General features: G+C 34.4%; 2 protein-coding genes across 3 annotated transcripts; one reads left to right on the top strand and one right to left on the bottom strand.

Annotated features, from left to right (window-relative positions):
- The first annotated feature begins 241 nt into the window (after positions 1 to 241).
- LOC131612373 (receptor-like kinase TMK4) lies at positions 242 to 3,406 on the top strand. The gene is made up of 2 exons (XM_058884170.1): positions 242 to 1,755; positions 1,837 to 3,406. Exons 1-2 carry the CDS (start codon positions 351 to 353, stop codon positions 2,715 to 2,717), a joined length of 2,286 nt encoding a protein of 761 aa, XP_058740153.1. The 5' UTR covers positions 242 to 350; the 3' UTR covers positions 2,718 to 3,406.
- A 4,559-nt stretch (positions 3,407 to 7,965) lies between these two features.
- Positions 7,966 to 12,054, bottom strand: LOC131612372 (DNA ligase 1-like). 2 transcript variants are annotated; one of them, XR_009287360.1, is made up of 6 exons: positions 11,558 to 12,054; positions 10,657 to 11,391; positions 10,262 to 10,374; positions 9,080 to 9,965; positions 8,495 to 8,551; positions 7,966 to 8,396 (listed from the first exon to the last, which is right to left on the bottom strand). XR_009287360.1 is itself a non-coding variant. In XM_058884169.1 (5 exons), exons 1-4 carry the CDS (start codon positions 11,684 to 11,686, stop codon positions 9,842 to 9,844), a joined length of 408 nt encoding a protein of 135 aa, XP_058740152.1. In that variant the 5' UTR covers positions 11,687 to 12,054; the 3' UTR covers positions 7,966 to 8,396; positions 8,495 to 9,841. The 2 variants fall into 2 exon arrangements, 1 of the variants encoding a protein (XP_058740152.1); XM_058884169.1 differs by having other exon boundaries at positions 8,495 to 9,965; positions 11,350 to 11,391.
- Between the last annotated feature and the right edge of the window lie 15 nt (positions 12,055 to 12,069).

Below are 12,069 nucleotides of genomic sequence, written 5' to 3'. Positions count from 1 at the left end.
ATATATATATATATATATATATATATATATGACAAAAGGAGATGAGGTAGATTGGTCATTAATGTGTCTTGTTTATATATATTTTTTGGACTGAGACAAAAAGCTTATAACATGGTTGGCCAAGTAAAGTATACCCACTGAAATATGAATATATATTTGGCCACGCCTATGTTGAGAGGTAATATTTTAACACAGTGGCTCACCTTCGTTGACTGCAGTTCAATACTTCATCGAGGTTAACGCGGATGCAATTTTATATACAATTTTAGTACATTGATTCAACTCAACACTGGCTCTGGAGTTTCATCTAGTCTTAACTCTTAATACGAAATTCATGCATCATATCAACCATGAATACATTACGTTATCTTTTATTATCCATCCTCTTATTCATCATTCCTGTTGTTGTTGTTGCCATTGCTAATGCAGATGAAGATGCTGATTACATGTCTCAACTGTTGAAAGCTCTCACCCCAACTCCAACAGGCTGGTCTAACAAGACTCACTTTTGCAAATGGAATGGCATTGTTTGCATGTCTGGTCGAGTTGGTGCCATCACACTCCCATCAAGCAACCTCACTGGAACACTCCCTCCCGAACTCTCTCTTACTGATCTCACCCACATCGATCTCCACAACAACTCACTCACCGGTCCTTTGCCTTATTTGTTTCGTCTCTCCCTTCTCCAAACTGCGTCCTTTGGTCACAATAACTTCACCTCCATCCCAGAGGACTGCCTTCGCGGGCTACCAGATCTAAGAACCCTAAACCTCAGCAATAACTTGAATCTCTTACCATGGCTATTTCCTATGAATTTAGGAGATTCATCGTTAATGCAATCCCTCGATCTTGAAGCTACAAATCTCCTAACTACCTTGCCATCAGAAATGTTTGATTGGTTTCCGAGTCTGCATACTGTTTTTCTTTCTCACAACAACATCGCTGGAACACTCCCGGGGTCTCTTGGGAGATCTGTAGTAAGGTATTTACGGTTCAACAATCAAGGAGGGAAGATGAATCGGTTCTCAGGTTCCATTGATGTGATATCATCAATGAAGTTCTTGTCTCAAGCATGGCTTCACAACAACGCCTTCACCGGTCCAATTCCTAACTTGTCTAATTCCAAATATTTGTTTGATTTGCAACTTCACTCAAATATCTTAACTGGTTTGGTTTCACCTTCTTTGTTCCCTCTCTCTACCTTGAAAAATATCTCAATAGATGATAATTTGCTTCAGGGACCGGTGCCTGTGTTTCCTAAGAATATTAAAGCAACTTGGGAACATAACAACTTTTGTGTTGGACCTTGTGATCCACAGGTCACGATTTTGCTTCAGATTTTTGAAGCTTTTGGATTTCCTGCTTATCTTTCAAGTGTAGCAAACGATGCTTGTTCAGAAGGATCATTGTTTATGTGTCAAAGCGGAAAAATTGTGAGCATTGATTTGACGAATCAGAGTTTAACAGGAACTGTCTCTATGGCATTTTCCAATTTAACAAGTTTAGTGAACCTGAATCTTGGTGGCAATAATTTGACAGGTTCAATACCACATAGTCTTGCAACTTTGCCTCAACTCCGGCTTCTTGATGTTTCTGATAATAATCTATCTGGACGAGTTCCCGAATTTTCATCCAAGGTGAAGTTAATTACCACAGGCAATACTTTGCTTGGCCGAGGTGGAGGAGAAAATGCAACTGATTCTCATCATGGAGGTTCATCTAAAACAGCAGGGTTTAGACCTCTTTGGATTGCAGGTATGTATGTTTATCCATTATAAAATATAATTTTACTTTTGTTGACAACACAATAAAACCATTATTGTTTATGGCATGCAGGGGCATCAATGTTTAGTGTAGGAATTGTAATATTTATTATGATTATTTGTAAACGTAAGAGATATTCTATTACAGTAAAGAGGTTGATCTTCAGAAGTACAAGGAAATCTATTGACTCCAATGTGGAGGATTTTATACAAACTTATAACTTGTCAGTACCAATTAAGCAATATAGATACTCAGAAGTGAAAAGAATGACAAATTCTTTCAGAGATCAATTAGGTCGAGGAGGATATGGTATTGTGTACAAAGCAAGTTTACCCGATGGTCGTCAAGTGGCCGTGAAAATGATAAACCAGTCAAAGGGAAATGGAGAAGAATTCATAAACGAAGTTGCTAGCATTAGTAGAACTTCACATGTGAACATCGTCTCTCTAGTGGGTTTTTGTTATGAGAATAAAAGAGCACTCATATATGAATTCATGCCCAACGGTTCACTAGACAAGTATATCTTTAAGAATGGATTTCCGGATGCTATTTGTAACTTGGATTGGAATACATTGTACCAAATTGCAGTAGGAATTGCTCGAGGGCTAGATTACTTGCATCAAGGATGTATTTCAAGAATTTTGCATCTAGATATCAAACCTCAAAATATTCTTTTGGATGAAGATTTTTGTCCAAAAATTTCTGATTTTGGACTTGCTCAAATTTGTCGAAAGAATGATAATATTGTGTCCATACTTGGCACAAGAGGAACCATAGGATATATAGCTCCCGAAGTATTTAGTCGAACATTTGGTGCAATTTCTCACAAGTCTGATGTATACAGTTATGGTATGTTGATTCTGGAAATAATTGGTGGAAGAAAAAATCATGACACTGGTGGATCATGTACTTCTGAAATGTACTTTCCAGATTGGATTTATAAGGATCTTTAGTTACATAATAACCTTGTGAACGGTTTAGCATACTCAGAGGAGGAAAGGGAATTGATAAGAAAGATTACTATGATTAGTCTATGGTGCATTCAAACAAATCCATCAGATAGACCATCGATGAATAGAGTAATAGAAATGCTACAAGGACCACTTGAGTCGATAGCATATCCTCCAAAACCTTTCTTATATTCTCCTGAAATGCTATCATTACAAACTTCGTATGAGTATTCCAATAATTTGATAGGGGAAAATTCAACAACCTTACTGAAGAATGGTTCCACAAAATCAAATAACTTCTGCAAAGACACAAGTGAAAATATTAGTGTAATGTAAGTTATCTTGTTAGTATTGCTTGAATAGACATTTCCATATCCTTTATATTGTGTTGTGACTATTGGATTTTTTTCCGGTTAGAATCTATGTATATGTAAAGCAATTCACACATTACTTTCTCATAAGTTTTCAATTCTATATTTTCCTCACGTATATCAGTCATATCGTATTAATTTGTGCTTCTACTACCAGTTACGATTATTATTTTATTAATCTTTCTAATTTATTTTAATATTTCTCCATATACTCTTTAGTCAAAGCACATTATTGAGACATAATAATTTGACTTTATGACCATATTTTGGCCAATAGCTTCACTAACCAAAGAGGATGTAGATTGTGAAACTATGGACTGAAAAAGTTGTGCACATAAGGATAGAGTCAATCAAACACGTTGAAAAAAAAAGAAATAGTAACTCGAATATAGATATATGTATTCTAAAACAAGAGAATCATTCACGCACTATTCGCATAGGTATCTGAATGATGAAACGTTTTCTATAGGCCACAATTTTATGATCAGTAGGATAATTTCCTCTTTAAATATTACTAGTAAATTTTTTACGCATACAATCAATCAAGTTATTTTATATACTTTATCTTCTTTACCTTATTATATTTTAATGCATTATTTTGTTACATCTTAAGCTCATACTTAACGTTCTTTGCCTAGTTAAGGAGCCCACAATTGCGCTGCACAACTCTTCCTTAGAGCAATCATTTGAAAAAAAAACTCATTGTGTGAAGCTTCGACGAAAGCCTCAAATGCTTGATTTTTGAGAATAGTTTGAATCAGGATAACTCCTTTAAGGATAAAGTAGGGCGCAAGGAAGCCCACATTCTGAAAGAGCTGCTGAACAGGGAAAAATACTTTATCAATCTTGAAGAATAATTTATTTCCTGGGGAAACAACCTAGTGACTACATATGCAAGTTGTTAATCATCCGAGAAGGAATCCAACTAACGAAGGAAGAAATTTGACTGCGGGACCTATGAATGGTATGACAACTACACTCCCATCGACACTTCTTGGGATAATATCTACCAAGAGTGTGTTAAGACCAAATTCTAGAATACAAGGATCAAAAACCCTTTTTTCGGTTAGAGAATTCTCCTAGACAAATAAGACGATGTATTTTCACTTTCACAAAAGTTGCGGCCACACTACCAATAACAACATCTAACTAAAGGACGTGATCAAAGGTCTGATAAAGATAGGTTTCCTACCTAAATACACCAAAGGTAACAAGAGGGATCGAGAAGATTCGCCGAAAAGCAAGCCTTCAACCAAGTCAATTGATGCCACGACTAATGGTAAAGAGGCGAGTAGTGAATAAGAGGGGACACATAATAGGATGAACCAACACATTGCGGCCATTACGGGAGCTGCTCCCCGAAACAATGCTCTTTCTAATAGGATAGTTAAGAGGAAGATCAAATAGTTAATGTTCATCGATAAGAAAGGTGAAAACACCTCAACCAAGAGCTTGGTTTTTGGGATAGAAAAAAATTCAGGGGAAATTTATTAGTGCATTTTGATGCATATTCCTCCATGTTTGTACTTAGGAATTTCCATGGTTTGTCTTGCTTATTTTTCGCTTTTATTGTGTTTTCATATTTTATTTTATTTTTGCCTTTATTTAGTTTTCGTATTTAATTTTCAGCATTTGCAGCTTTCAATAAAAAAGTTATAACTGGAGCTACGGAAATCGAATCGACGCGTTCTAGTAAACGCCGGAAAGCTAAGGGAAAGAGATAAAACTTTCATGTTGGAGTCAAAGGCAAATTTAGAGTGCATAGTTCCCAGAATTGCGTTGAAGTTTTAGCCATTAGAATAATTTGTTTTTGGATCATTATTTTATTGCTCTGGTTTGTATTTTCCGACCTAGTTCGTATTGTAATTGTTACCCTTATTCTGTTAAAAGGGCTGGTGGCCGCTACAGTTCATCACGTTTTTTTACTTTTCACAAAATATTTTTTCGGAGCTTGGTACAAATTGTTATGGAGAACTAAACTCCACAGATTAATCTGCTGTAACAGGTTTTCGCCGATATTTTGAGGTTCTTATAATTCCAATTAATCTATTTCCTTTTAATTATGATCTCTGATATGTTGTTTGCTTAATTCGATATTATCCAAGGTTAGATTAATTTATTTCTAGGATTGCATGTTCCTATACTTTAATCATGTTTGCTCCATCCGCGTATGTTTATCGTGTTTGCTTAATTTACATTTGCTATATCTATTCCGTTTGCTTAATTCAAAAATTAGGATCATACATCATATAATATCAATTGCGCTTGTATGATCGTTATTATAATCGAAAAAGGAATATAATCCGTTTATGAATTGGGAATTTTTTTGGTCGATGATAAGTTGGGAAGCCAAAACAGTAGATTAATCGTTTCAACTTATTTTGATAATCACTTATTTGCACTATTTTCTTAATCGAAAATTTCACAACAGTTTTAATTTATTAATATTAAAAAAGTGAAGTTTTTGTTCATTCATTTTTGTGCTTCAACTCTCTCACTAACCTTTCATCTCCCTCTGACATTGTGAATTGCTCTGACACTAAGGTTGAAATTAGGAAAGATAACAATACTTCAGGTAAGGACAAGAAGACCATAAAGAAAAAAATTACCAAAAAAGGATGAAAGTTGTCATGAATGTTCATGGTGTTCACATGAAAGGAATTATGATTGGAGAGAAATCTGATGATAAGTTTGAAGGTATTTCTCCTATTGTAAAGACAAGGGAGTTCAAGCATAGGAAGTTAAAGAAATTTGTTAATCACGCTCCCCTCTCCATGTCTGACCTAACCAGTGATAATTCTGTTTCTCATAAGAACATTAAAGCTGCCAAAGATCTTGAGAAGATTCTCTTAGTTGAGAGATTCCATTATGAAGTTCCACTTAACATTACTTTTCTCATTACAGTGCTTTCAAATATTTACCATGGTAAGTCTTCCAATCTTATGATCCCTAATGATGTTACGAATGCTAGCAATGTGGATCAAGATGTAATTGAGCAGAGAGAGGTAAAAAAATGATGTGATTGATGAAATGGATAACCTAATTCAAACCATTGACACTATTAATGATTGTGATAATCCACCTAGTGATAATTCTATAGACAAAATCACAAATGTTGAAACCGGTCCTAGCGACCCCATGCATGATACCTCCATTGTTGTTGATCCTAAAGTTTATGAAAATGTCAACGAAGATGCTAGTAAGGATGTTATTGACGATGTTAATAAAAATATAGATGTGGCTGACAATGAGCATGTAAATGGTGAAGTTAGTAAAGAATACAATATAGATGTCATTAATGATGTTAATGACAATGTGGAGGAAAATCAAGATGTTGATAAGAATGTTAGTAACGACGTCTGTAAAGAAATCATTAAAAATGATAGTGTTGATAGCAATGAAGATGAAAATATTGAAGCTAGTCAGCATGTTAGTACTAATGTCAATGACATTGAAGGTGTCATTGAAGAGAATGATGATGCTGAAAAAATTGTTAGTGAAAATGTCCAAAATAATGTTAGTAACGATGTAAATATCATTAAGAAGATTGAAGCGGTTAGTGAAGATACGGATGATTATGTTGATGACATTGTTCATGTAGTACAGGATGTGAGGAAATCATCTAGAAACACTAAAAAGGTGACTGAAGAGCCTAAAGAACTATTGGTAGCGAAGAGGGCGGTCTGCAGTGGCGAAGTGAGAAATGTTAGAATATTACTATTAGTATACATATGCTTTAATATTTTGTAGGATGAGGTCCAATTCATGTTTATAAAAGTAACTAAATTTTAAAATGTTAACATGATATCTCAACTACATAGTTAAAAAGCAACAAATCAATTTTAAAATACTTTTAAACCTAAAGATTTATACATGATATCTTGCAAAATAATGTACTAAAGGCAGAGCAGGGCAATAATTTGATTTATACATGATGTTTAACTATTTTGTTTGGACCGACAATAATAAGTAGATTTGTTTGGCTCCTACAACATTAAATACTAATGATTCATTTAGAATAAGTGAAGAAGGTGCAAGAGAAAAACTAGAGAAGTAGAAAAAAAGACATGACATTTCCCCAATCACTAGTACAAAAATGTTAATTTACACCTGTTTTTTTTTTAAATTTACACCCATTATTTTTAATAAAAATCGGGTGTATATCCACAGGGTGAGAAATGTCTAACGAATTTACACCCGTTATTTTTAACAAAAATCGGGTGTAATTAGGCGTAATTACGTTTTTAATTACACCTTGTTTTATCAAAAATCGGGTGTAATTGAGCGTAATTACGTTTTTAATTACACCCTGTTTTAATAAAAATCGGGTGTAATTGGGCGTAATTACGTTTTTAATTACACTCTGTTTTAATAAAAATCGGGTGTAATTGAGGGTAATTACGTTTTAATTACACCCTGTTTTAATAAAAATCGGGTGTAATTGGGCTTAATTACATTTTAATTACACCCTATTTTAATAAAAATCGGGTGTAATTGGGCTTAATTACGTTTTAATTACATCCTATTTTAATAAAAATCGGGTGTAATTGAACTTAATTATGTCTAGGTTGCATGAACCAGATGAGGCGGATATGAATGATATGAACCATCACTAGGATTTTAAACACTTACATATGATTAGAAATACATTAAATTAGTAATGTATTATTTCATGAATATTTGATATCTAAATTTTATAGATCATAATAATCATGATGTGGGCTATATGCAATAAAGATATAGTGGTCTTTACAAGATGATCATTATCATTCATCACTAATTTATAGTAATATATCACCCTCACCACCTATCAGTCATATCAGAAAGAAAAGTTACATAGTTGTTACCTAAGTCTTATAGAAAAAGTCAGCAAGAAAATATACTAAAAAAGAAAGAAATACTAACATAGAAAGTAATAATGAAGCTATTTATCAAATCATATATTTACTCTTCCTTTAACATATGTGAAGGAACAACATCTTGAAGAAGACCATGGTCCCTAAGAAAGGAAGTAGTTGTCCCTGGATTACAAAGCTTCCTCTCTTGAGTAAAAGCAGAAGAATTGTAATTATAAGGGTTACTCAAAGAGGACAATGTATTAACCAATAGCTGTTTATGTTGATGATGGTGCTGTTGCTGCTGATACTGTGATAAGTAGTTCCCTTGCAAAACTGAACCAAAGTTAGTAGGAAACCCACCGGAAACAGCGGTCGGTGGTGGTATTTGAACTCCGGCGAAAGCGGAACGGGACATAGCTGGACTTGGATGAATGTGTTGGCCTTCATAAGTTATGACTACAATGGTTGGCACGCTATAAATGAGAATGATAGAAAAGAAAGGAAAAAAAAACTTTAGTTAAAAAACAATAGAGCATAGACAAATAAACATATAAAAAATAAATTGACTCACAATATTGGCCGTTGCACTTTTTATGGCATCCAGTTTTGGAAAGCAGGATCTTTTGCTCTGCAAAAATTAAAAAACCCAAGAGAACTCAACAATAACTCAATCTCATTTCCCTCTTTTGACCAATTGCAAAAGAAACGGGTTCAGAAAAATTATGATCATCAAACTACAGGAATGAGAATTCTAAGCCGTAAAGAAACGGAAAATGATATTAAATAATAAATAATTACTAAACTTCCAGTATTTTAGTAAAACAACTGCGGAAAATATACTATCAAACAATGAGGGAAAACAACTAAGTCTATCAGTTGGTTAAATATCCTGCTCCATAATTCACCAATAAGTAAGTTGTGAACAATCTGATAATGACACAACTATAACTGTTACAGCATTGATAATTGCTACCCAATCATTATGTATAGAAATTATAAATGTTGTAAGATCAATTTGAGAAAAAATGGAAAGAGTCACTTCTGTTTGATTCAAGCAATTAAGCCGTACAATATATTATCTACCAAATTACCAATAGCCTCAATAAACATATACTAGAATGTCAAACAATAAAAAAGATGTACTGAGTAGACTTACCAGAAGTAGTGCATTAGCTTCATTGAGTTTATATCCCAGAATCCAAAACATATATGTCAACTGAAACAAAACAAATGGTTAGACAGTGACTAGTGGAGATAAACAGATATATGTCGTTTAAAATTTGAACTAGTTAACTATGATGAGAAGCACTAATGAGTAAATAGTCCACAAAGCTAACATTTAATGTTTAGACTTCTCTATTGAGAAAATAAGTATTATTATGCTCCATCATCCTTACTACGGTGACCCTTTGTATGAGAATAGAATTGTTTCCTATCAAGCTCAACAAGCTTTGCAAAGTTTCAGCACTGTTAATTGTTAGTTTCATCAACAACCTACCTTAAACTACACTGAAACTCTATATCCTATGGCGAAAGAAGTTACAACCAGAACAATACACACTTTAGCTCTCACTAATGGATAGCATATCCATCAACGGGATTTAAATAAATGTCGATTTAAACTAGATGACGAGGCTTACATTCAAACTCATGATAACTAATATCTTTGAATATGAGTTGAATTAAGCTCCCAGTGAACTGAAATGGGCTCCCAAGGGCTGATTTGAAAGACTTGGGTCTGCACTGCTGAATTTTGATTTTTTTTTTGGGTGAAAAGTAATACTTCAAAATCATTATTAGCCACTGAGCTTTTGTTTTAAATCAAGCAAACATGACCTTTTACTCTTTACTGTAGATGACAGTCAGCAGCAGAACTAGAGCCAATTAATACAAGGAACTCAGCCAGTACACAAATAAACTAAGGGGAAAGAGAACAGTATCTACTTATTCTGATAGTCTTCAGTTTTAGCCAGATGCGCGACTTCTGGGAAGTTACATATATAGCACCTTTACTCAATGGTTTAAAAATTAATCCTTCACAACTGAAAATCAAGAGATAAGTTAAATCATTGCAAGAGAAACCAAAGTTGGAAGACCAAGGAAAGTTAGATATACAGTGAATTAAACTTATGTCTTCTTACGCCTATCAAATGCTTTTAACAATAGTGTAACAGAAACAAACAAATAAAGAGTATACTAAATTGTGTTGAAATGGACCATATAATTTAAACGCAAATCACGAAGTTTCTATCAACAACAACCATGCCTTATTCCACTAAGTGGGGACAGAGTTTTTACCTACATCATTTTAAATTAAACTAGAAGAGTTGATACTGACCTTTCACTCACAGCTTGGTCAAGAAATTTCTGTATTTCCTTAGCATCGTTTGATGTTAATGATGTTCCAAACTGAAGAAATCCAGATTCCTCTTCAAAAGAGGCATGGAGATACTGCAAAAATATATATATATATAGTTTTTTCTTCTATAAGCCGTGTATGATATTAAATGAGTAGTTGTTTTTGAACATTAACATTTGATGATGAATAGTATAAAAGAGATCTAATTGGCCTCTTGCTCCCAATCAAACTGAAAAATCGTTAAGAAACTTATCTATTATGGAGTTCCAAAACTAGAACTTACTGAATTTCCATTTGTAACAAATATTAGATTGAGTACTAACCAAAAGGCCATAAGCTATGAATATCAGTCAGTGTCAAGCTTTTCAACTTACCTAAATCAACCTAAGCAATGAAATCCATATAGACTCCAACCCACAAAGGTCTTGCCCACACACAATGCCAGCCCAAAGCAAACAGTCCCCTTCCCAGCTCCTTCCCTGTTCAATTCTCTAACTTTCCGGGATATAAACGACTTAGGTTTGAACACTTGCGGAATCTAAACTCTACTGTAAATGCAACTTCTTCTACCTAAATGTACAATCTAAACTCTACTGTAAATGCAACTTCTTCTACCAAAATGTACAATCTAAACTCTACTGTACAATTTGACTACAATCCACCCAGGCCATTGCAAAGCAGGAGATGCCGACCCAAAATCTACACGGCTTGTTATTATGAAGGTAAATCAAAGAATAGCATATTTAATGGAAAACAGAAATGGAAAGAATTTTTTTTATTGAAAGAATAAATGTGAAAAGAAAAAAAGAATAGTGACCAGCCCATCATCCAATGTGAATAAAATCTGCAATATCCTGTGAGTTTAAACAGTCAACAAGAAGATTTTCCAGAAATGCAACTAAATACAAGCAAGCAATGCAATAAACTAAAAGCCTAATCGTATGTTTGGTTCTGCAGTGAAGAAAATTAATTGAGTACATTGATTCTGTCTGAAAGTGAGTTGAAGTTAAAATGATTTATGTTTGGAAAAATACCATGGCTTCATAACAAAGATAACATTCACATACCATGGCTTCGAGAAGTCGTTCCCTGCACATTTCCTCTCTATCCTGCAAATCAAACAGCAAATTTCAGTACCCACCAAACTTTTATTCAATTTATTAGACATTTAACAAAATGGGTCGAGTTTTTAATGATAAAATGAAGCACCCATTTTCCAATTGTGTGAGGAAATTCAACAAACACATAGAGAGCATTGTTTAGAGAAAGGATTACGAGTTGTAGATTGTTGTAGAGAGGCTTGGAGATGAGAGATCCATCGGGAGCCAAGCAGTGGCGCTCTAGCTGATCGATGACATGTGCTACATCGGCGGGGAGATTTTGGCTGTGCAAACCCTTAACCATTGATCGAAACGGTGTCGTTTTTTGTTACATGATGGTTTCAGTGTTGGTTGGTGGCTCCGAGTCGAAGATGAAGAGAATCGGAGTGGAAGTTAGCATCTCAATTCTCAAACTACGAAAGCATGATAGAAAATTTGAGGAATGGAACAACGAAGACTGTGGTTCGGATAGTGTAGTCGAATAGGACGGTGGCGATGGTTCGGGAAATGATGGATTGGCGGCGGAATCAGACGGTGGTGGCGGTTCAGGTTGTGACGAGGTGATGGAATCAGAGGGTGAAGGTGTTTCGGGTTGTGAAGAATGATTCATGGTGGATGTGAAATTGGGGTTTGAAACATTTGAAGTTGACACGGTGAAATTAAGAGCATAAGAATGGTAATTAGGGT

The sequence above is a fragment of the Vicia villosa genome, linkage group LG6 (genome assembly GCF_029867415.1).
Source record: "Vicia villosa cultivar HV-30 ecotype Madison, WI linkage group LG6, Vvil1.0, whole genome shotgun sequence".
Taxonomy (NCBI): Eukaryota; Viridiplantae; Streptophyta; class Magnoliopsida; order Fabales; family Fabaceae; genus Vicia; species Vicia villosa.
This window is presented reverse-complemented; position numbering and strand designations above follow the sequence as displayed.